General features: G+C 41.2%; 2 protein-coding genes across 2 annotated transcripts in view; one reads left to right on the forward strand and one right to left on the reverse strand.

The window, feature by feature from the left end:
- Positions 1-14271, reverse strand: part of adgra3 (adhesion G protein-coupled receptor A3) — a 28705-nt gene extending 14434 nt beyond the window's left edge. The window contains exons 1-2 of the mRNA XM_084924324.1: positions 13271-14271; positions 5271-5342 (exon numbers count right to left, since the gene is read on the reverse strand). Coding sequence (XP_084780450.1) covers positions 5271-5342; positions 13271-13485 — 287 coding nt within the window. The 5' untranslated portion in view covers positions 13486-14271. The remainder of the gene's footprint in view (positions 1-5270; positions 5343-13270) is intronic.
- Positions 14272-14280: 9 nt separating this feature from the next.
- On the forward strand, positions 14281-20868 carry gba3 (glucosidase, beta, acid 3). The gene is made up of 5 exons (XM_084924325.1): positions 14281-15855; positions 16992-17216; positions 17325-18127; positions 18820-18943; positions 19677-20868. The coding sequence occupies exons 1-5, from the start codon at positions 15801-15803 to the stop codon at positions 19877-19879; spliced, it is 1410 nt and encodes a 469-aa protein (XP_084780451.1). The 5' UTR covers positions 14281-15800; the 3' UTR covers positions 19880-20868.
- The last annotated feature ends 2167 nt before the right edge of the window (positions 20869-23035 follow it).

Below are 23035 nucleotides of genomic sequence, written 5' to 3' on the forward strand. Positions count from 1 at the left end.
TCCCAAACCTGAGGTTCAAAGGCTTGCGGTCAGAGATTTCCTGCGGTGCTCACCTGTGCTGGCACTGCCAAGTCACTCATTACAGTCGAGGTTCAGGAGGCTTTCTAGTCGCCACCTGAACCCACACAAAAGGCCTCTGGGTAACTCTGCCTGTTTGATGTCAATGAACTGTCATCTGAAGGCGGGTATGTGGCCACAGATAAGTCAGAGACTGAAAAAACAACAACACACACACAAAAAAAACTACTGCTTGTTAAAAACTTTTGATGTGCTGGCTTCTCTGTGAAGTTGTGTTGAGAGAAAAATGAGAAGGCAGGACAAAGAAATCAAAAATATCCTTGCAGAGCTGTCGCAGCCAGGAAGAGCCAGATTGGAGAGTGTACTGGGTGCATAAACAGGCGTGTTGAGTCTGGTAATTTTCTTGTTGCTGAAGCTAATTTATTTTTTGTGTAAACTTTGCTTAGAGTTTCAGTGTTTACAGTTGGAGGACACAAACACAATCTGGCAACCTCAACTGGGTCCAAGAGAAGCCAGAAAAGAACGCTTTCCCTCCATCTGGCTCAATGATCAAAACGCATAGCTGCCAAAAAGACTAATGTCAAGCTCAGTGTTGAGTGCTTTTAACCAGTCCTTACGGAGAATTACAGAATAATGTCTGCTGGAGGTCTGAGCTCAAGATCTGGTGGTGTAACCACTACTACTAATAGCAAAAAAAGAACACCATAACTCTCTGTTATTCCAGTATGTGGAGTTAAAGAAAGAACTAGCTCATGATTAGCCACATATAAATACACTTCTCATTCCACAGACATCCAACCACACATGACCTGGTACCTTTGAAATCTATTTGCAAGGCGAAAAACGCCAGGTTTCTTCTTTTGTCATGCTCAGAAAGAGCTGGCTGAATACTTCTAAGTGTTCTCCAGCACTGGTCTTGAACTGGCAACAAACTGAAGGGTGGATCTGCAGCTGCTGCCAATATTTCAGGGCACGTGTGTGCTGTCTTCCAAAGGTGTTACTCATATGCACGTTAAAACAAATTAAAAATGTGTCATTTAAATATAAGATTAATGAAAGCCTCTTTTCCAAGTTTGTTTTTGGCATGGTGGGTTATATATTGAATATGGAAGGTTTCTGGCATTAGACTCGCATTTCCACTGAAGAGAGAGAAGCTCGCGCTATTCAACCAACCACCAGCATCATTTTTAGAACATGATCGCTTTTGGGGGTTCAATACCTGCCAATACTGAGCTGCATACTGCCATGTCGCTCACATTATTTATCACCACACTCATTTCAGTGGGCTTCTGCACTGATGTGATACTATAAATACAAACTAGAATGATTCCCACTCTTTTCCTTACATTATGGAATATGGTTTAAGAGTTTAACAGCAGCACTGGACTGACACTTTGGAGTGGCAGAGACACAAACATGTATGTCATATTTCCTGTTGCCAAAATGTTACAGAGGCATATTTGAAAGTGAGACTATAAAGCTTTTTGTGTTAACGGGGCTGTGAAATTGTCGAGGGAGCTGGGCGTTCCCTTAGAGAGACTGTGAGGAGTTTGATCATTCAGGAAGACGATGTACACATCCTCAAGATGACCTGCTGAACTTCAAACCGAGCCCTGGAAAAGGGGAAGAAAGGTGATTTAGGGGACTCTGAATGTGGCGTGGCATTTTAGAAACTAATCTACTGGGATTTTTCCACACAGCCATCTGTAAGGTTTAGAATGGTCTGAAAAAGAGGGAAAATCCAGAAATTGGCAGTTCTATTGATGGCAGAGGTTAGAGGAGAATGGCCAGACTGCTTTGAGCTGACAGAAGGGGTCTGCATAAGGGCATCTTTGAACATCTTAAACTGGTTTCTTGATCATGACAGTGAGTTCGTTGTACTTAAATGCAGTCACCAGATCTCAGTGCACCTTTGGGATGTGCTGGAATAGGAATTTTGCATTATTTGAACAAATCTGCAGCAACTCTGTGATCATCTATCATGTCGATATGGATCAAAGTCTCTGAGGAATGTTTCGAGAAACTTGTTGAATCTATACCACAGAGAATTAAGGCAGGTCACAAGGCAAATGCAAGGGGAATTATTGCACATCACATGGGTAACTTACAGTACTATGAAGGCACCATTAATGCCAAATTATATATATGACTCTTGGGGTTTGAATCAAAACATGCTGCCATCCAATAATGTTAAACAGACTATATTTATATGTCTATCTACTTCTGTTGCCATCCAAAGATGCATTGACTATTCCAGCAAGACAGTGCCAAAACACACTGTGTATATTAGTGCGTTTGCATGCAACTGAAAAATATCAGCCATCAAAAATATGTACCATATTATTAAGAAAGTACAAGGGAGAGTCTGAACTCAACCACAAATTGGAATTAGGCTTTTAAAACTACACAACCTGTACCTTCAGATCTTTATACTACTATTAAATGCCCAATTTGTAAAAATATTTGCAACTTTTTAGGATTTAGAAGCATGCTGAACTCAGCAATGAGTCATTTAAAATCTTATAACTTAACCTTTCTTTTGTGTAATAATTTTTTCAATATTTTAAAATGTTACATAGTCTAACATGAATCCTACAGGTTAAGCAAATTAGAGCCGTATGAGCAGAATCCTCTTTTCTGAAGTCTATTAAGTAAAGGCTGTGTTCCAATACCCATTTATATCTACCTTTACATGAATGTGATGCTTGCTTGCAGAATACCATTGATGAATTCACAAACAGTTTTTCAGGAAACGCCACATACTAGCTCCATTTTCCCACAATAAGCATTCCCCCACAGCACTGGATTTAGAAAGGAATTAGCATGTGACGGTCGCCTAAGTTGGCTCCTATTTCTATGAGGGGAGATAATGGGGATTCTGTGTGGCTTATTTCCATGCAGAGACACCTTTGGCCCCAACAAAACACAGCAGTCTCCACAGTTACTTTGCAATTTCACGCAGAGTGCCTGAGAGGCATAATGGATTCTCTACCCCTCTCTGGCACTCACAGCCAGCTGCTGTCTCAGTCGTCACCACTGCATTAAGGCCGTCCAAATGAGGGAGAGTCCCTTTGTAAAGTGAAAAAAGAAGGGAAAAGAAAAGCCGTGAAGGCGGGAGGAAGGAGGGGTGGCTGGCAAGATGGAGAGCCTCAGTGCATTCGGACAGATTTGTGCTGCATTTTTTTCCTGCTTTGAGAGTTTGAGGAAAAATGAGTGCAACTTAAGGTAAGAGGTAAAGTATAGGACTATTTCAGAGCGGTGTAGCGTGTAGGAATTACACTGCTAACACCTTTGGCCTTGGCTTGCCCTTTTATAATGACAAAAGCAAGTAAGCCTTTTAGTGATCTCACCTTGCTGGCTGAGAGTGGACTGGAATGGGGTGGGGTCTGTGAGGAGCAATGAAAGCTCGGTTTTCAGGTAAACCCGCCTGTAGTTTCACAGCGCGACAGTCAAGCAGTACAGAGTTTACAACCAAGGCAACTGCAAGCTCACAGACAAAATACACAAGAGCCTTTAAGGCTTTCTTGGTAGAGAAAGATCAAAGATTTTTTTAAAGCATTAAACATGCAGCCTCCTGTTTATCCTCGGGGCCTGAGCACTAAAACTAACAAGTGACCCAATTCAATAGTCCCTAGAGACTTCGCCTGTGAATCTATAAAGAATCCAGATATATGAAAGTCCTATTAATATACTAGTCAACTCAAGAAACGTCATGCAGGACTGTTTTAAATAACAAATTAAAACTTCTTTTTCAAAAATCTGGTATCCTCTCCAAAAGAAAAGAACAGAGTGCAGTGAATTTCCAGTTAGTCAAATCTCATATATAATTATAAATAATTACCTGAAACTAAATTCTGAAACGGAAAAAAAAAATGTTTTGATGCCAGCAATACATTCTTAAAATGCGTGTGCACAGGCAGCAGTCAGTACATAAAGTCATATTCAGAATTCTGTAGTGTCAAGGTTGAAAATCTATTCTGAATTTGGCAATTTAATATGTTTTGTACATGGGTAATTTTTTGGGGGGGGGACAAATAAAGCATAAACAGATTTTCGTAACATTTATTTTGTGTAAGTATTTACTTGCTTTCACTTGACTCTGCTCTGATCAGCTGCTTGATGCGTTTGTGGCGTTCCAAATACATGTTTCAACAGGAGAGGACGGCTGGATGAAGGGCGTTTTTCTCGTCTCTACTTTACTTTTAAAATTTTCATTCGTCGGCTGTCACAACTGCCAATGCTGATGCAGACAGATCAGCAGACAGCCAACATTGGCTGGTAACATCAGGTACCAGCCGACTGCTGTTCACAAACGCTGTCCATCTAATCTGACTGAGCTGGAGCTGTTTTGCAAAGAAGAATGGGCAAGGATTTCAGTCTCTAGATGTGCAAAGCTGGTAGAGACATACCCTAAAAGACTGGCAGCTGTAACTGCAGCAAAAGGTGGTTCTACAAAGTATTGACTCAGGGGGCTGAATAATTACACACACCCCACTTTTCAGTTATTTATTTGTAAAAAATGTTTGGAATCATGTATGATTTTCGTTCCACTTCTCACGTGTTCACCACTTTGTGTTGGTCTTTCACGTGGAATTCCAATAACATTGATTCATGTTTGTGGCTGTAATGTGACAAAATGTGGAAAAGTTCAAGGGGGCCGAATACTTTTGCAAGCCACTGTACCTGGAAATGTCTTAACACATCTATAAAACTTTCCTCTTTACAGATTTCAACGACCATCAATACTTCATTGCCGCGGTGTCTCTTTAACCATCCCAGAATACTCCAGCAGCTGTGTGCCGAGAGTATATTGCCAGGCAGATAACAACCAACCCTAGAGGCTATGCCTATAATTAGGCCTTTCTAGTACCATCTTTAGTCTTTCACTTTAGACAGATTTCCTGTATTGAAGTTAGGTGTGCAAAACGTCACATTTTAGGCGACCCGGATGTTTTGCCGACACGATGCCAGTGTGTGTTTAACAAACCTCCTCCTGCACAAGCCAAAACTTCACTTGGGAAGTGATGAATGGCTCCTGCTAATGCACTGTCGGATATAACATGAAATACTATGAGGGTTTTTTTTTAAGCTTGAGACTAACATATGTGAGGTGCATTAGTGACGATTTATGTTTCTGTACAACCTAAGTATAAGAAAAAAAAAGCTTTCTTTCAATGTGCTATAAACAGAGCATTAATATTGACACATTAATGCTCTCTTAAATCACGGGCTGAGGAAGTAACGATACTCACAATTTTTCCAAAGCAAATAATCCAAAGAAGGATCCATTTCTGAGTTCTTGAATCTTGTTGTTGCTTAAAATTCTGCAGAGAGAAAAAAAAAATATGTGTGAACGCAAAGCAACAGATATTGACTCACACAAAAGACTGCATAATGATTTCCAGGCTGTTGAAATAAAAACATTTTACTGTGCAATGTCAGTAAAGCAGCCGCGGTACCAAAACATCAGTGAGGAATGTGTGCTAATGAAATGCAAAGGTGGAATCAAAAGGATCGAGTGTCTTTTTCAAAAGCAAATGGATTCATGACAGAGTGCTACTTGTTGACAGATAACAATATTAACTCAACTTCTTTTTGCTCTAGACACACTTAGCATCCAGTCACACCAGGTTGCTTTCTGCCAGGAAGAGAGCTGAAGAAAAACAACTCCAACTTTAGCTGAGTGCTTCTTTCATGTCAAATTGGCAGTGTCTGGTAGCCAAAGTGGGATTAGGAGTAAGCTGGCTTGACTTTATAGGCAAAGGTATCGCAATCTAATCGGCAGCCACGATGACTCATTGGTGGCATACTCGCCTCAAAGCTGTCACACAATTAGACAGTGCGGGGAGACGTCCTTATGAGAAGAAATCCCTGTTTATAGAAGGAACACCCAAATATTCATCTCATATTTACAGCTAACACTGTATTAAAAGCAATGTGGTTAGAGTTAACAGTGGTCCAATTTAAATGCAACTTTGCCAATTAGTTGTTTACCAAAACAAAACTGGGAAAAAAAGGAAGAGAGAGCCTGAGAAAGTCTAAAACCTAAATCTAACCTAAGTGTGAATTCTTGATAGCTTCCTCTCGGGGTAATAAACAGCATTTTATTATGTAGTTTATTTTCCCAGCAGAGCTAACTCACAGCAAGGAAAGCTCCAAGCTAATTGCCCGCTTTCTGCTCCCGTGTGTCCCTCCCAGTTATGGTCCTTCTTTAAAAGTACTCCCAAAGAGTGTGGGAGCAGGGACGTGTGGTTAGCACGGAGGGGAAACGGTGGGTGACATACATGCTTAGTGGCACCCACAACCCGGGGCCAAATTGGAGTCATTACGGGGCGTTGAGGGGCTGTTTTATTACAGGGTTGGACAGAGGAGACTCTCTGGAGATTTGCTGTTTGGCTCCCTGCCGTTCAGAGAAAGTACGCACATAAAGAGTTCCTGTTTTCCAGGCTTCTGAACGCTGAAATGGCAAATGTTAAGACTCGATGATGTACAAGACTGCAAACTCTGTTCACTGCCTGTGTGCACATGGTCCGATGATACAGCCGCAGATGTTGGGTCTCTCGTCACAAAAGTCTAATTCATACGTGAAATGCATGGAATACCAAATGGATGAAATCCAGCTTTAGCAATGTGGGGCTTAATCAGCAGAATACAGGGGATGGACAAAAACACCTTTCAGTACACTAGCATTCCAATAAATGTAAGGCTGGGGAAATTTATTATGTTTGGCTACTTCTTTGTAGCATTTCTCATGTTGGCTGGATCGTCACACTACAAAAAGAGGATACGCAAGATTTTATTCCTTTAATACGTTTTTGTAAAGGAATAACAACAAAACTGAAAAGAGTTGAAGATTCATTCAAAACTTGGGGAAGGATTATTCTTGACTCACACAATTTTAGAGTAAAATGAAAGAAGCACAATATAAAAGTTCAAGTGCCTCAAGAGACCTTGGCACCCAAATTTTTTTCCCCAAGTCAGTCTTCAGAAGAGCCTTATGAGCAAGATTAAGCATGGTTGCACATGGTTGTAAACTTCATCAAAGAAATAAACAAATAAACAAACAAATCTGCAATGCAAAAATCAAAGTCATAACCTTCCAAGTATACACTAACCCACCTCAACCTCAACCTCAACCAGTCGCTAGGGTGGATCAGCGATGCTTTTAGTTAGAGCTTTTCAGGTTTGTAGAAAAGCCTTTGAAAAAACACTATATTTAAAGTCTCCTATTGGTATTCACTAACAGCAAGAAGGTCCTGGCTTCAAATCTACCAGTCGGCTGCCCTTTCTTTGGGGAGTGTGCATGTAATGCACATATCTTTCACTGTACTCCAGCTTCCTTCCAAAGTCCAAAGATATGCATAAGTTAGGTAATTGGCTAATCTACATTGGCTGAAAGAATGGTTGTTTGTCTTTCTGTGTTAGCCCTATGACAAATTGGCAACCTGTTCAGGGCTGGGATAGGCTCCAGCCCACCAGTGACCCTGAACTGAATAAATGGAAGGAAATGGGTGGATGGAGAATTCCCTGATGAGAATCTTGACAAAAGGGTTGGGGGTAAAACCTAAACCTCCTGAGTTGGGCATTTGAGAAAAGTAGGATTTTAGGCATGAAATTCTAAATACGTGATAAATAAATACATTTAAAGGGTAAACATGTGTGTGCATGACTACTCAAACAATGCCCAAACCTGAAACCCAATACTGTCCCCAAGTCCATGTGTGAAAACAACTTCAGTGCAGGCAAAAGAAAACCTTCACCATCACCGACATCATCAGAGGTTATGTAAAGCATCAAGAATTAGGTTTGGCTACAAAACTGCACATTTAAAGCCCTGTAAGTCTCAAGTCATCCAAATAAACCTATAAAAGAGTTCTCCTGAGAGTCATGCATACTTTTCTTGGCCTCTCTTCATTCCTCCCTTCTTTGCCTCTTTTGCTAGCTTTGTCCCACCCTCTTCCTCATGACAGGAGTGTGACCTCACCACATTAGAAACCGCTTGGGCTGCAAAGTCCTCTCTGCACTCTTGCATTCATGTGAAAGCCTTACCACTGCAGACTAGGTAAATAATATGTATAGAGCAAAGCCTCGAGTCTCCATAGAGATCATGGCCATTTAAATACTAGTGTCTTCACTGGCCTCAGGACATGTGTAGTTAGATCGTCTGCTTCCCTGCTGTCTGTCTCATGTAATCAGCCTGAGGTCGCCAGACAAAGGACCAGTCTGTGGAATTTCTTCAGTCTGTGCTTCTAACAACACATGAGGGGAGTCTTGCTTATCTTGATGCATAGATAAGACCTGCTTGAGCTCAAGCCAGGAACAAGCTGCTAGGGGAGTCTACGAAATCTCACATCCTGTCTACTGATACAGATGGTATAAATCTCAATGACATTTATGGAAAAACCTTCTCTAAAAACAGAATTTCCACTCTTAGTCACAAGTAGTATAAAATGCACTTGTCTAGATTAAATCTCATTCTCCATGTGAGTAAAAACTACACTAGTGAAAGGCAATTTTTACATTGTGCAGTGAGGGAGTGAAACACACAAAATGGCCAGCCACTGCTAAGTGTGCAAGCAGCCACGTAGTGTTTCAAGGACAAAGCCCTGGAGTTCTCCCTACAGGTTCTTTAGGCTCAAGAGGCTTTTGGACAAAGAACTTCACAGCGTGGAGATCTGTAACCCTTCAGCAGGTTTTCAAATAAGATTCAGGCTGCAGATGGGTTCATAAAAACCCTTCTAGAGTGAATTCCTCTGAATATAGTGCATGGAAAAGTAGGTCTGAGTTCAGGTGGGAAAAGGACCTGGTCCAGTGGCTGAGGTGCTCTCATGTGCCAATGTAAAGATTTTCAGCTCTTTATTATTCTACAAAAAAATCAAAGTATGAAGACTTTTTTCTGGAATATTGTGTGAGAAAAATGGACAACAAAAGAGTGAAAAAAAAAAAAAATGTAGAAAACATAAAGGTGCAGTGATTCATCCGAACTGGCAAGCTCAAAAAGGCACATGTCATACACCCTCTTTTTGCAAATTCATCCTTGTAAGTCATTGGTATTAAAATATCTTCTTTCAGCTTTGAACAGGACAAACCATTAGAGTGCGGTATTCACCTTATAGCTCTGCAGCTGAATGGAAAAATGATCCGCCGATCAAACACCAGGGTAAAGAAAAAAAAAGGGGGCGAGCAGGAAAATGAACACAGACGTGTAGGCACCGCACAGCACGTAGCTCGTGTTTACACACCGAACTGAATTGCTTGTCTGGGATTAAGCGATACTTGAGGCAACCTGACAAAGTCAAAGCTCAACTGGTCTGCGAAATGAAAGCCTCCAGACTGACTTTCTGCGCAGCTGTCAGTGAATGCCTCGCCTTTGGGATTTTACCCTCTTCTGCAAACACTTCAGAACTACTATTTAAAAAAAACAAAACAGGAGCATTCCTTGAGACCAACGGTTTGCACGGAAAGCACCAAAAACAAATCCTCTTAGGACATGCATGACAGCAAGCACCTGCACTCTCCTCGCACAAGCACTTTAAAATCTCTCAGCATGACATGGAAAAATTGATGAGACGACTGACGTAAGCACAGAGATTGCGCTTCAGACCAGAATTTACAATCACGCTGAAAAAAGTTTAAAGATGTAAAATCCAAAGGGGAAACAACTCCACGGAGCTCGACTTAAAGGAAATGAAATCACCAGATGAGCCTACAGCATCCAGGTCTGCACTACTGCGAAACAAGACAGTTTATTGCACTCAAATGTGTCATCAAATCAGAGTGTGATTTTTTTCTGCCATGAGGGAGGAAATCCCTGCTTTTTTCCAGACATTAATCCCGCGCTGCTCTGTAGCGGCCAAAACCAGGTGCACACATTTTTACAGTCTGATCCAGGTGCTCCTGTGAATGGATCCTTTTTTAAAATATATATGCACTAAACAAGGATTGTAAAGAAACATGAGCTTGGTGAATACTTCACGTCTAGTTTCTTCCTGTCTGTGTGGATACAGAGGCTGAAACTTATACAGGTACACAGAAATAAATGCTCACACCCATGCATACTACTCAAACAACCCTTAAAATAAAAGTTAAATTCAACCACTCGTATATTAGCCGAGGGCCCACGCTGACACGGGAGGACAGGCCAGCTGTAAACACATTTGTGTCATTTCCTCTCGGATTACTTAGGCATGTGGTATCACTGGGAGAGCACAAATGTGAGGAATGTATTACTCATTTTTTTTTCTCTACCGAGAGGCATTGAGAGCAGAACTAAACCGAGTAACTACACAAACTCAGTTTGAGGACGAGGCCAATAACACCCAGCATTCAAGTAGGGTAAGACGATAGCTAATTTAGCTGTACAACTGCTCATGTGTAAACAGCGACGATTAAAGTTAGACTTCTGGTTGTTCTACTCTTACGCATGGTAACTTTTCTGGAATGAAGTCAAGCCAATTATCACTGTAGTTCAGCGAGTTCAAAGTCTAAAGAGTTTTTGACAAACTTCCAAAAGAAATGTGCTTACAGGTCAAAGCTTTCTTTCTTTTTTCTCACGTGAAAAGCTTGGATTACATTTTTAATTTGTTAGAAGACCCCCCAAAGAGGTAAATCAGAAGTACAAAGGGGCGGAATTAGTATGACAGATGGGTTTCTAATCATATCTAGCTTAACATGCTGTTTCCGACAAGAAAGACACCACGCCATCAATCACTTCCTCGACAATATAACTGACGCCCAAAGGGCCAGAGTAGGTGAAGGATATTACTGTGTATTAACCTCAGAGGGGCACTGAAAATGATGAAATTTTAAATATTCCAAAATAATTAATCCAAAGCGAGAGATTTGGCAGGAAAGCCTGCTAAAGGGCCATTTAGATACAGATCTATTAGCCTCGCACACCTTGAGGAATCTCATCTGTGAATTTCCGGACATTATGCCCAGTATTATCACTGCATGAACAGACAAAGTAAGAGCAGCTGAAAATGTTGGGATTAGCTTTGGCTTAAAGAGGAGAAACGGGGGATGATCATTTTCAAGACTGGGAAAGGGTTCTCACACCAGCCGGGACTCCTGCGAGGCCAGCTGCGTCTCCCGAGAGAGGTCGCTGATTTTACAGGTTATAAATTGCCACCCAAAAAACTTTGCAGTCAGCATAAACTGTCATTTCATTGCCACTCATGTCTGCAGGGAATTATGAAGACAGTTCCACGAGTACAGGGTAGTTCTACTGTTTTCCAACAATAGACGACAACTGCTTCCCAGAAAAACAAACGTGGACGACTGAATAAAATCTTTCGCGTTCATGGTTGTTTTTGGTCGAGCTCTCAAATTACACTGCTCTTGTTCTTTGGAGCTCAGCGCTAAATCATGAGCAACCAGGCTCAACCTCCGATCCATCACTGTCAGAGCGTGATGAGAGACTACAAGCTCACTGTAGACATAAAGACAAAGCAAACAGAAGGGAGGGCCCACTACATTACTTCAGAGCACACCATACCTAGCACTAATTCCATAAATCCTTCCTGAAAATAAAAATAAAAGCAGTGGAATTTTTCTTTTTCTTTTTTATTCAAGAGCCATACCAGTGTTTTGTTCCAGTTTACGATGGATCTTGTCTACTTGTCCATTCTGCTTACCATCCTTTGAAATAAGTAAGAGCTTGTTTTTTTTAAGCTAAACTGCAATGAGACATCCCATAGTCTGTGCAGGTAATGGTAAATCTGCCCTAACACTAATAATTTGCACATAGTAAACTCACCCATATGATCAATTCCTGTGTTAGCAAGAAGCTTGAATATGCGGTTTGATTCTACCCACCAATAACATCACAGCAGGCATGTGCTGGAGTAATTTTGGACTCCTCGTGGCTTCTTGATGCCGTACAGTAAAGAAAACAACTGACACACAATATGAATGCTTTGTTTAATGGGACATTTAATCATAAGGACAAGCGTACAGTCTGTGTTTTTGGATCAGTGCTTTTGGTAATAACACTTGGTTGAATGACTGCCAGGTGTGGAGCTCCACCCAGGATACACTATACAGGCCTAATTTGGATGTTTTTTGGGCTCCAGTTACTTGATAAAATTACTCTGGACATAAACCCAAACTCCAAACTTAACAACATCCTTGCAGAAACTATGCTCATGGGCTGATTTTCAAGTCTCATATGACACAAGAAAGTTTCAAATATCTGCAAATGCAGTCGAGTCCTGTTCTGAAACAAATACAAACTAACATTTTTTTTAAAACGTGCGCCTTTGGAAAGTGCCTCAAATCTAACAAGTGGCTTATGGTAAAGCTCTTAAAAAAACATGCACTGCAATCATCTTACAACTCTTTATTACCAGCCAATCCTCTGCCTTTCTTTCCCTCCTGGGAGTCCATTATTTGCTTTCCACTCCTGCACCCTGCCCTGGTATTCTCATATTTCCTCCATTGCACACCACCACCACCGCAAAGTACAAGAGCTCTGGGGTGCACGCAGCTTCGACTTACTGTCAAGATTATTCAAATTCCTTTTTATTTATTTTTCCCTGTCAAATGCTCAGTGATGGACCAAAACCAGAGTGTCAATTGGTTAAATCTGGTCTGACTTGACACAACACAAAGGCCTCAATCAATCGGCAGCTTGTGTCTCGGTGGGCGTTTCATCCCTGCAGACTGCCACACAAAGACCAGCAACTTTAATCAATGACACAGATGGAGAGGCAGTGGTTGCACAGCCTCAAAGCCTGCTTCTGATGTAAGGCCATATTACTGTAGTGGCTACCTACCAACAACCTAAAACTAAACTTTAAAAGTGTAATTCTTGAAGAAAAAAAAGGCACCTGGCCAGGTTAGCCAGGTGTGCTGTCAGGATCTAACCATGCCAGAGTAAAACCAGGTGGAAAAAGAATCACATCCATAACCTATGAGCTCTTACATTTATGGTGGCATGTGTGCAATTTAGCAGCCTCTGCATAAATCACTGCATAACAGGAAGGGGTTACTGTTACACAAGGTTAGTATTTACACTGCTATTTACAGTATATAGCTGTGAAATGATAGTTTGTGGGCGGCTTATCAAGATATATTTATCTTTTCATGTTTGTGCAGTATGAATAAGGGGGATAAGATGGTTATTAAGACGTCGCAAACAGTTCCAGTAACATTAACTTTCAGGAAAGAAACAGTCCTTATTGAGAATAAAGTGAATCTAGTGGCTGATGGGATGTGTTTTCACAGCATGCATCTGTATGTGTGTACTCACAGTGTCACTGTTCTGTTCGGGAAAGAGAGAGAGTCCGGGGGCAACACCTGATGGAGCTCCATGTTGCTGCAGACCACTTTCTTGTAGGACGGCACGATTTTCCCACCGCTTTTCGAGTTTTCATCAAACGATTTGCACGCGGATGATGCCGCCGAGCCACAGCAGCCGCTCAGCAGCAGCAAAATCCCAAACAACTGCAAACGATCCACCCTCATTTTTAATTCACACGCGGCCAGAAAAGCACTGCAGCACCGGCGAAGGAAACAATGTTTTGATAACAGAACAGGCGGGCGGGTAGATGTTGCTAGAACCGGGCAAAGAAGAATGAGACCTTTGCAAGTATGTTGTTTGGCTCAAGCGAGCCTTCCTCCTCCATTTCTCGCAAGGCTTTCCCTTTGCTCGGCGGTGTTCAGTCCTACGGAGGTGTCCTTCTTTGTTTGGAAAACGACTCATTTAGAATTCCCTTTCCATGCTGGCATCGGCTTCCATTTCCTCCCAGCTCTGCAAATCTACCACATTTCAAATGCCAAGTATCCTCCCTGGTAGCTAAATAACTAGCCCAGTTGTTGAGAGGTTCCCTTTGTTGCCCATAGCGTGGGTCCAAGTCAGTGTGTTGTCTTATCCAAAGGAGGCGGCTGCAGTCATCCCAGGTTATCCGCTCCCAACTTCAGGAAACGCGGTCGGGCTTTTTTAACGCTCACTTTAAATTTCCCATTACTTCGAAACACGTACGGGACGACAAACAAGCGTGCAAACTCTCGCCCCCGGTCATGAACAGGAAATTACTTTGAGGGAAAAAAAACACAGAGCGCAAAAACAACAACAGTTTTAGCTCAAACTGTGCTACCAATGAGGGAAAAATACACTAAAAACTGTATAATAACGTATCCAGAGTAGTCGGCGTATCCGTTTTGTTAACCGGTGTCTTTAGAAAAGATTTAAAACTAGCCTTATTTCCATTGAGAAGTCCTACTAGTCCCATGGTCCTGCCCCGGGAGCCACTAAAGTCACGGGCGGTCAAGGCCGAGCAGATTCCAAACCACATCCGGTCCGCATTTCATAATAAAAGCACCAGGAGATGACTTCCTTTGAGTTTGGGGGATGATTGCGTCTACGAGGTTCATTGGTTGAACGCGAAGGAACTGTTAAAAGTGTCTTTTCTGGTTATGTACCTGTTGCACATCACCGAACAGTGCACAGTTACATGTAAAACTATCAACATAAGTAATATAGCATTTAAAATATAAACCTGCGATATAAAAATGCGATAAGGGGGTATATTCCCACCATAAAAATATGGTGGACATAAAAAAAAAAATACTGCTGTTGCAGGACTAAAAAAAAGTGAGTGTTTATGTTTTTCTTGCTAATTTTATTGTAATACAGGATCTGTACTAAAACCTCTGGTCGTTTGGTCTAGTTTGCAGTTCACGTGAAAGCCATGATAAGGATTTGTTTTTGCCCTGATTCAGACGTTTGAATCTTTCCACTCCACCGAGTTGAGAATGTAATACTCTTGATTATCTGATAGTATTTTTTTGCCCTCTTGTCGCAGTCCATTGTGTTCATTTTGATGAGATCAAATGATTCACTTCATCACATAGAAAACTAGACTACAACATTATTAGAACCCGTGCGAGGCTTAACGATAGACTGTATATGATACGGAGGTGCAGATAAAAAGGCCTAAAGAGTGTTCAAAACTACATTGCTGTTATTTAAAAATGCAATTCTGGGTGGTGAAATGCTACACGTTTGTTTGAACATAATAAAGCTAATATAAGTGGGGCGTTTTATTGAAAAAATATCATATGTGTTATAACTATAGTTCATTTTTGCATTTCTTATACTATCTATAAATACTATAAATACTTCTGTCCAAATTGTTAATAGCATCGTAATATTTGGGTCTTTACAATTTGAATTTATGTTATTTGTTTTATAATTTAAAAAAAAAAAAAAAATTAATACCACAAACTCACAACAGAAACTCACTTAGTTGCTCTGCTTGACTGCAAAATAGACTTTTACTAATTTACCAAGCTGGCAACAGCCTTTGATTTTATCGCAACCCTCGACTCATTCTTGCGGTGCTTTCAGGTGCACCTCGGATTTCAGTTGCTCATTTCTTAATACCACATTCCTGCCCTAAATTTTGAACATGAAAAGACCGAATCCCGTGAACTAATGTGTTTTTGATTTATTATTATTTAATAACAGCATTAAGCTAGTATTACAGTAGTGGCATTGTGGGGAAAAAAGCAAAATCCAGCGAGATAATTATCTTCGGAGTTTCCCGTACTGGAAGAAATCTTCTGTACGTGACTTACGAAACGTCACATCTCGCAGTAGTTCCTGGTCTGTGGACGTTAATGGCTGCGATGCCACATGAAACAAAAACAAAACAAAACAAAAACACGTGCGCTTTGTAGGGAGACAAATCGCTTTGTGTATTAAATTTAAGAGAGATAAAAGCATAACGCGCTAAGATATAGGAACACCTTTGTTTCAGCGTCCTAATGCACAAAACATGTTCCCACGTGACTTTGCATGGGGAGCGGCAACGTCTGCGTATCAAATAGAAGGTATGTAAACACAAGTTTTTGAATGGAGCAGTGATAACTGTTATGGAGTGGGAGAGAGAGGGCTTTTTCACATTCCGAGAACCTCTAATGTAATTCGCTTTACCGTGAATACTTTACTTGGTAAATATTGGCGCTATTGACGCTGTAACATGCTTTAAATGAGTGTTTGGTGAAACTTAAGCTTGTGTAAAGAAACAGTAGCCATTGCACTGAATATATTGGAGATACAGATAAATGAAAATTAATTCATCATTTCCTCATTTGTTGTTTTGACATTGGTGTAACAGGGCATTTGGTCTAATGGAGATCTGGTGACTAAACGGGCCTTAAGTCTGTGATTCATATGATTTTCTTATTCACCAAACCATTCGGTGACCTGTATGGCCCATGCATCTATGCACTGTCATCATGGAAGCCAACAACCCCCCATGATGCTTTCAGGCCCATGTGCACTGAAGAATATGGTTAAGGCTGGCTCATCTTTCACCACCATATTACTTTTTGTTTTCTGTGACACAGTCTGATCATATCCCATAATGTTATTGTCAGTCACCTGAGGAAGAATGGCTCTTTTTCTGGTTTTCAAAACTCTAATGCAACAAAAAACCCAGCCGCCTGTTTCCTTCTCCTAACCCCTGACCGGTTGCAGCAGATAGCTGCCCATCCCTGAGCCTGGTTCTGTCAGAGGTTTCTTCCTGTTATAAGGCAGTTTTTCCTTCCTACTGTCACCATGTGCTTGCTCATAGGGGGTTGTCTGATTCTTGGACATTTCTTTTTATTATTGTAGGACCTTTACCTTACGATATAAAGCAGCTACACGCGACTGTTGTTGTGATTTGGTGGTATATAAATAAAACTACGTTGAATGTGTTCTTCTGAACACTGTTTCCGACCTTTACTTGTATTTCTCCCCACATTTTTTTGAGTTGTTCCTTACATTTGTCACTCATTTGGCACACATAAAAAAATATTGGCAGACTAATACAGTCTTTAACACACTTATGTAATTAGATGAATGTAAATAACTGCTAGAGTAGATGACGTCTTAGATGCTGTCACAATAAGTTCACAGAGTGATATTTCTATATGTCAATACTTTACCTGTTTTTCTGAACAACCTTTACGCGGTCGTTCAGGTGGCTGGCAATCGGACAGCAAGGGACCGAGTATCTGGGACACATTTTGTCATGAGAAAGGCAGAGTGTTTGGGGACCAGAATGGAGATGTGGCCTGCAACAGCTATGAGCTGTGGGAGAAAGACCTGGAGTGTATCCAGCAGCTTGGGCTGACGCACTATCGCCTGTCTTTCTCCTGGGCCCGCCTCCTGCCTGATGGGACCACGCAACATGTCAATCAGAAAGGTATTTTCATAGACCTGAAACACACATGCTGGAATTAGATCCAGGCCTATTTGATGGCTTTAGGCAATTGTATCTTATTACCCATTTATGGCACTCTCTGTTCAACAGGTGTGCAATACTACAACAAAGTGATTGATGATTTGCTAACCTCAAAGGTCTCACCGATGGTTACCCTTTACCACTTTGACCTGCCTCAAGCTCTGCAAGACCAGGGAGGCTGGAAATCACCTGGTATAGCCAGTCTCTTTGACAATTACGCTCAGTTTTGTTTCCAAACATTTGGGGACCGTGTCAAACTTTGGATCACTATCAATGAGCCACAAGTGTGCGCCAAACTGGGACACGAAGACGGCATCCATGCCCCAGGGTTAAAAGAGAAAGGCACTGCTGCCTACCTGGTAGGACACAACATGCTGCGGGCCCACGCCATGGCCTGGCACAGCTACAATTCTCGCTACAGGTCAAAGCAGAAAGGTGCCGTGTCTATTGCCCTCAACAGCGACTGGTGTGAGCCATTAAACCAAGGTTGCCCCAAGGACATTGCTGCTACTGAACGTGACCTTGCATTTAAACTGGGATGGTTCGCCTGGCCCGTGTTTGTTACCGGTGATTATCCAGAAATAATGAGATCTGCTATAGACGCTCAAAGTAGGAAGCTAGGATACAATGCAGCCTCAAGGCTCCCCAGTTTCTCCAAGGATGAATCTGCCATTCTGGGAACTGCCGACTTCTTTGCGTTGAACTACTACACGTCTCGCAAAGTCAAACCAGGAGGAGGTTGTGAAAAGATGTTGTGTATAAAGGGAGACCAAGATACAGAGGAAGTTTTGGATTCATCCTGGCCCATCAGTGGACTGTCCTGGCTGGCTGTAGTGCCAGATGGCTTGAGGAAACTCCTAAAGTACATTAAGGTAAAACTTTTTCCTAAAAATCTTTTTTTTTTCTTTTGGTTACAGTCTGTGTGGGGCAGCCAATCAGAAGAAAGTTTCCTTAAAAAGTGGGGGGAGGGAATATAAAGCGCTTGTTTCAGATAAATGATTGACTAAGATAATTCACCAGTCCCGGCATAACATAAATAAGGATTATTTTAAACTGTGAGCCATGCACAGCTACTGCAGTAGAGTCCAAAAATGTAAAAATGCACAATTTTACGCTAATATATTACACTAAAAATAACCCAAACCAATGGCCGAACCAATCTTTTCATTACAGTTTGGATTCACCTTGCGGAAAAGTAAAGTCGGTGCTCAAAATGAATTGACCAGCAACAAGATAGATCACCTTCAACCGTACGAGGAAAACACTGGCATTTGTTTAGTGTCTCACTATTGATTTTGCATGCAGCAATCTCTTTTCGACACCTCCAGAAACACACTGATGCTTCATTAGTGCTGTCACATTGAATGAAACAGTTACTTTGCTGAAAAGTGTTTGCAAACGAGCAATTTCCTGCTGTTGTGACTTGTCACACGCCATTAGTCTGAGCCTGGCACCGTTGAAACGCAGCTGAACGGCACACTGTAGACCAATCTGTCTCCCCCTGGAATGTCTGACAGGCTGTGATGCCTTGTTTGACAATAATATTTGCCCTATGACTTTGCAGGACACTTTTAACAACCCAGCGATCTACATTACAGAGAATGGTTTCTCTCAGGTGGGGCCACTGCAGATCGAGGATGCCCAGCGCTGTGTGTATTACAAGGACACCATCTCAGAAGTGGCAAAAGGTAATGGCTAGTAAATCGGGACTGCATAAATCCTGCGTATCTAAAAAATTGAAAGCACGCGAATCGGGAAAATAATGGTTAAAATATCATTTAAATTCTGCAGCTTCTCCAAATTGACAAATTTAGTCTTGTTTAAAACAAAAAACATTTAATTGGTTTGATGTACCTTTAATCTTCTTGCTATCATTTATCATAAATTTGGTTTCCAAAGACTGTTTGTGTTGTATCAAAAGGTTTTTATTTACCTCACTTTCAAAGAGGGGTACCCACTGTGGTAAAGTTAATACTTGTTTCATTACCATTTCATTTCAGATGCCTTTGACAGCGACACTATAGATACAAGCGTTACACATACGTCTGCGTGTATCTTATGCATACGTTGCTTCTGCTAATCAATTTTTAGTGCATTAACACTTTGGGGTCACTGGAATGTGTTGTGATTCAGATCTGTAAGTGTTCATCAAACAGCGACGCCAACTGATTACTTTTATGCAATGAATATGTCGTTTGCAGAGAGAAAGATAAATACACGCGTCTTTATTATTCATCTGTTTGATGTTTATGAACAGCAGTTTTTGCTATATCTACTTTTTATAATGAAGATATAAATGAGTGGACCTAGTAAACAGGTTTTTGCTAGTACTTTAGAATGATCCTTTTGTCACATATCATGTTACTAGTCATGGTTTAATTAGATGGCTCTATGTAACTCCTTTCTTCTGTCGTTGTATAGCTATACAAGAAGATGGGATCAACGTCCGTGGATATTTTGCATGGTCCCTGATGGATAACTTTGAATGGGCCGATGGATTCAGCGTTCGTTTTGGCTTGTTCCACGTGGACTTCAGTGATTTGAAGCAGAGTCGAACTCTGTACCAATCTGGACGGGAATATGCAAAAATCATCTCAAAATCCCGATCTGGCCAGTCTAAATAAGAGTAGCTGGAAAAATGTGCGTTACTATGTGAATTATGAACATATCTTTGTTTTCAAGAACTGGAGTCAAGAATCCAGATTTTTTTAAAGTATTGCCTATGAATTTTTTTGTAGTTTAAAAAAAAAACAGCTGGTGAATTGTCTCAGGAGTACAATTTCTCACTCGCCTTTATGATGTGAAGACAGGGACAAAATAAGGTTATGTTAATTCAGTGGTATTTAAATCGGTATTCTATCCTGCCGAATCCCAACTCATTGCAGATAAGGAAGTTTTATACTGAACCAGCGAGCTGTAAGGCCCTGCAATTGCTTCATGGGGCTGTAGAAGAACTTATGAAGAACCCAACAATAATAATGGCATTATCACTGTGAATGACTTTATTGTGCGTACATGTATTATGTGAAAGCTGACCTGTTCTGGCGGTCTGTTTACATATTTAAGATCTTATCTTTAGCTTAAATCTACCAGCAAGAGTCACGTGACTGGAATCTGCAAGATATCTTGCATTGATGTCTTGAATTGTTCTCTGAATAGTTGTGATTCACTAAAAGGTTGAAGGTCTGTAGCTGTAGTGACACAGGTATGGGAAAACATGCTCTGCAGTTTCACTTTGTGATGTGAAAGGCTGTTTCCTGTTTACAGACGTAACGCACACAGTGCACGTCACCTTAAGTAGTCTTGGTATATTTAAGCACGTGTGACATGCCCGCATGACGATAACAGTACCTGAGGAATGACAGGCGAGAAACCACAATCTCCACAGTTGCATTCCTTAAAATTGCAGGCAATTTTAAAGCGCTATAAGCAGTGTCAGTATGAGCAATAATGTGATTATATCAATGAAAGCAGTGATTTATGACCGCAAATTGTCTCAGTGAGCTCACTGAAGACGGTGTCGAGACAAAGGAACGCGCGGAAATAAAGCCTTTTTCAGTGACACATCAAAGCCCATAGCTTACATTTATTTGGAATAAAGACTGATTGAGCAGATGCTTCACTTCTTTGACAAGATTAAACAAATACCGTAGTTTAGCTGCTGTGGGGGAAACAAGTATAATTAGTAACCCCTTTTCTAACCACCTGCCCTATCAATGGAAAGGATGCGACATAAGACAAAATGCAGTACTCATTTTAGTTATGATAATGTCATCTGGGTGCATAAAGAGCATTTCAGCACACTCAGAAGGCGTGCCAGCTGAAAGCAACAGATGTCCTGCCACAGGAAGTGAGCATAATACAATTTGTGTTCCCCGGACAGCTGTGCAAATGAACTACTTTTAGAGGGAAAAACCAAACAAGGAAAACACCCTGAGGCAGTCTGCTGATTCATTGCCGTGGTTAAGGTTAAGGATTATTTGGATGCTGTATTGAGCAAACTATACTGCTATGGAGCTTAATGAGGGGCTTAATGAGCGCTGCTGAATTCCAGGTTTTGTACTGCGGGTGTGTACATGTATCTGATCCAGCTACACACCTGTGAAGGGGAGGACAACCGGAGAAGAAGAGCAGTTTAACAGCATCTGTTTGTGAGCCTGCAGTGCCACCTCGTGGTGCACAGTTGTAGTACAGCGCACCTCAGCGTGTACGGCTTTTTATGTGGCATGCAGTGATGTGCTGCTCTCATTAATAAAGCGCATGCTGTTGGCTTAACAACAAACAAGCGAAGGAGCTTTCTAACTACAATACATCATATATTTAATACAATTAATATTTATGCTCCGACGTGAAGGAAAACGCCATTTATATACTGTGTTGGGAGACTTTGTTTGCATTAATAAGCATTGTGTATCGTAACATCCAGTTGGCTGTGCTTACTGTTCTCAACAGATGTGAATAATACCCTCGTGGCCCTCCTCCATCTATGTCAAGCCGAGTGAGAATCTCCTTTGTCTTCTGATGAATAACAAGCTATTGTGGAAACATGAATAATGCCACTGCCGCTCGGATTAGGGCTTCTTTGCAGGCTGCTTTTGAGCACAAGCTTGAAGCACATTTCGTAGCATCTGACAAAGTTCACGCAGTGTCGCCGGCGGTGCCGGTGGTCTTGACGGTGAACTCGTCAGGTGCAAACACACAGCTCGATTCCAGGTGAAATTTCTCTCACCCGAATTTAAAAAAACAAAAACAAAATCAGAAGTGAGGGAAGTTTGAATCATATTTCCCATGATTCTTCACTGCAGCCCATGGGCAACATAATTCCCAGCTAAGAGTTGATTAGTAATTCCAGCACCTGTCTCCCAGTATTGATGGATTCCATCTTCCTTTATCACGGCGTCGAGCTAGCTGCACGGCTGAAAGAACCTGCACTGCTGCCGAATTGATTGAATGGAATACTGTATGAGCAAGAGGTTACTCTGCACTTAGTGAATGTTGAAATTAGCCATTTGTGTGTGTGTGTGTGTGTGTGTGTGTGTGTGTTGGGGTGGAGGGGAATGAGGAATAATATGTGCCTATTGCTACTTGGAAAGCTTAAAACATTAATTTGCATTTAAATAATTCACACTTCCAGTCTCTTTAATAGCCCAACTACGAATATTCAACTTCAATTCATTACAGCCAGCGGAATTTATTCTGATTAGGCCGTGATGTAGAAAGTCACAGAATAAACCATTTCTAAATGTGCCTTCCAATTAGGCGCCAAATATATCATGTGTGTAGATAAGTTGCTTTTGACAATGAATTAGCACGTTTAATTGTAACATTCAATCACATTCACTTGCAGAGATTTACCCCGAGGAACATTCTGGCAAATTACCAAGTGGGACCCATTTGTATTTGACCAAACTTAACTCATTATGTTTTGACAGACACTATGAAATATTCAATAACTGGGAAATTCATTTACTTATTATAAATTAGCTAAATAATTTAGCCCCCTAATAAACTATCTTCATCGTGAATTATAGGAGAGGCACAATCTTGGATCGGCGCAGTGCTTACAGGTGCAAAGGCTATGACTTCTGGCAAATAATTACCTTTTTCTATTTACTGATTACCCTCATATGCATATTCCCCCTGGAGAAATGGTATAATTAGATTGTTGCTTCAATATCAAGATGAAGAGACGCGAGCCACTCCCTTTCTCTGGAGCGCAGATACAAATCTCTTCCCTCTTTTTCTTTGTCTGGGTCTCTCACACTCAGCTGGTGAGGGAC

Source organism: Perissodus microlepis, chromosome 3 (genome assembly GCF_051167445.1).
Source record: "Perissodus microlepis isolate ML-2025 ecotype Zambia chromosome 3, ASM5116744v1, whole genome shotgun sequence".
Lineage (NCBI taxonomy): Eukaryota > Metazoa > Chordata > Actinopteri > Cichliformes > Cichlidae > Perissodus > Perissodus microlepis.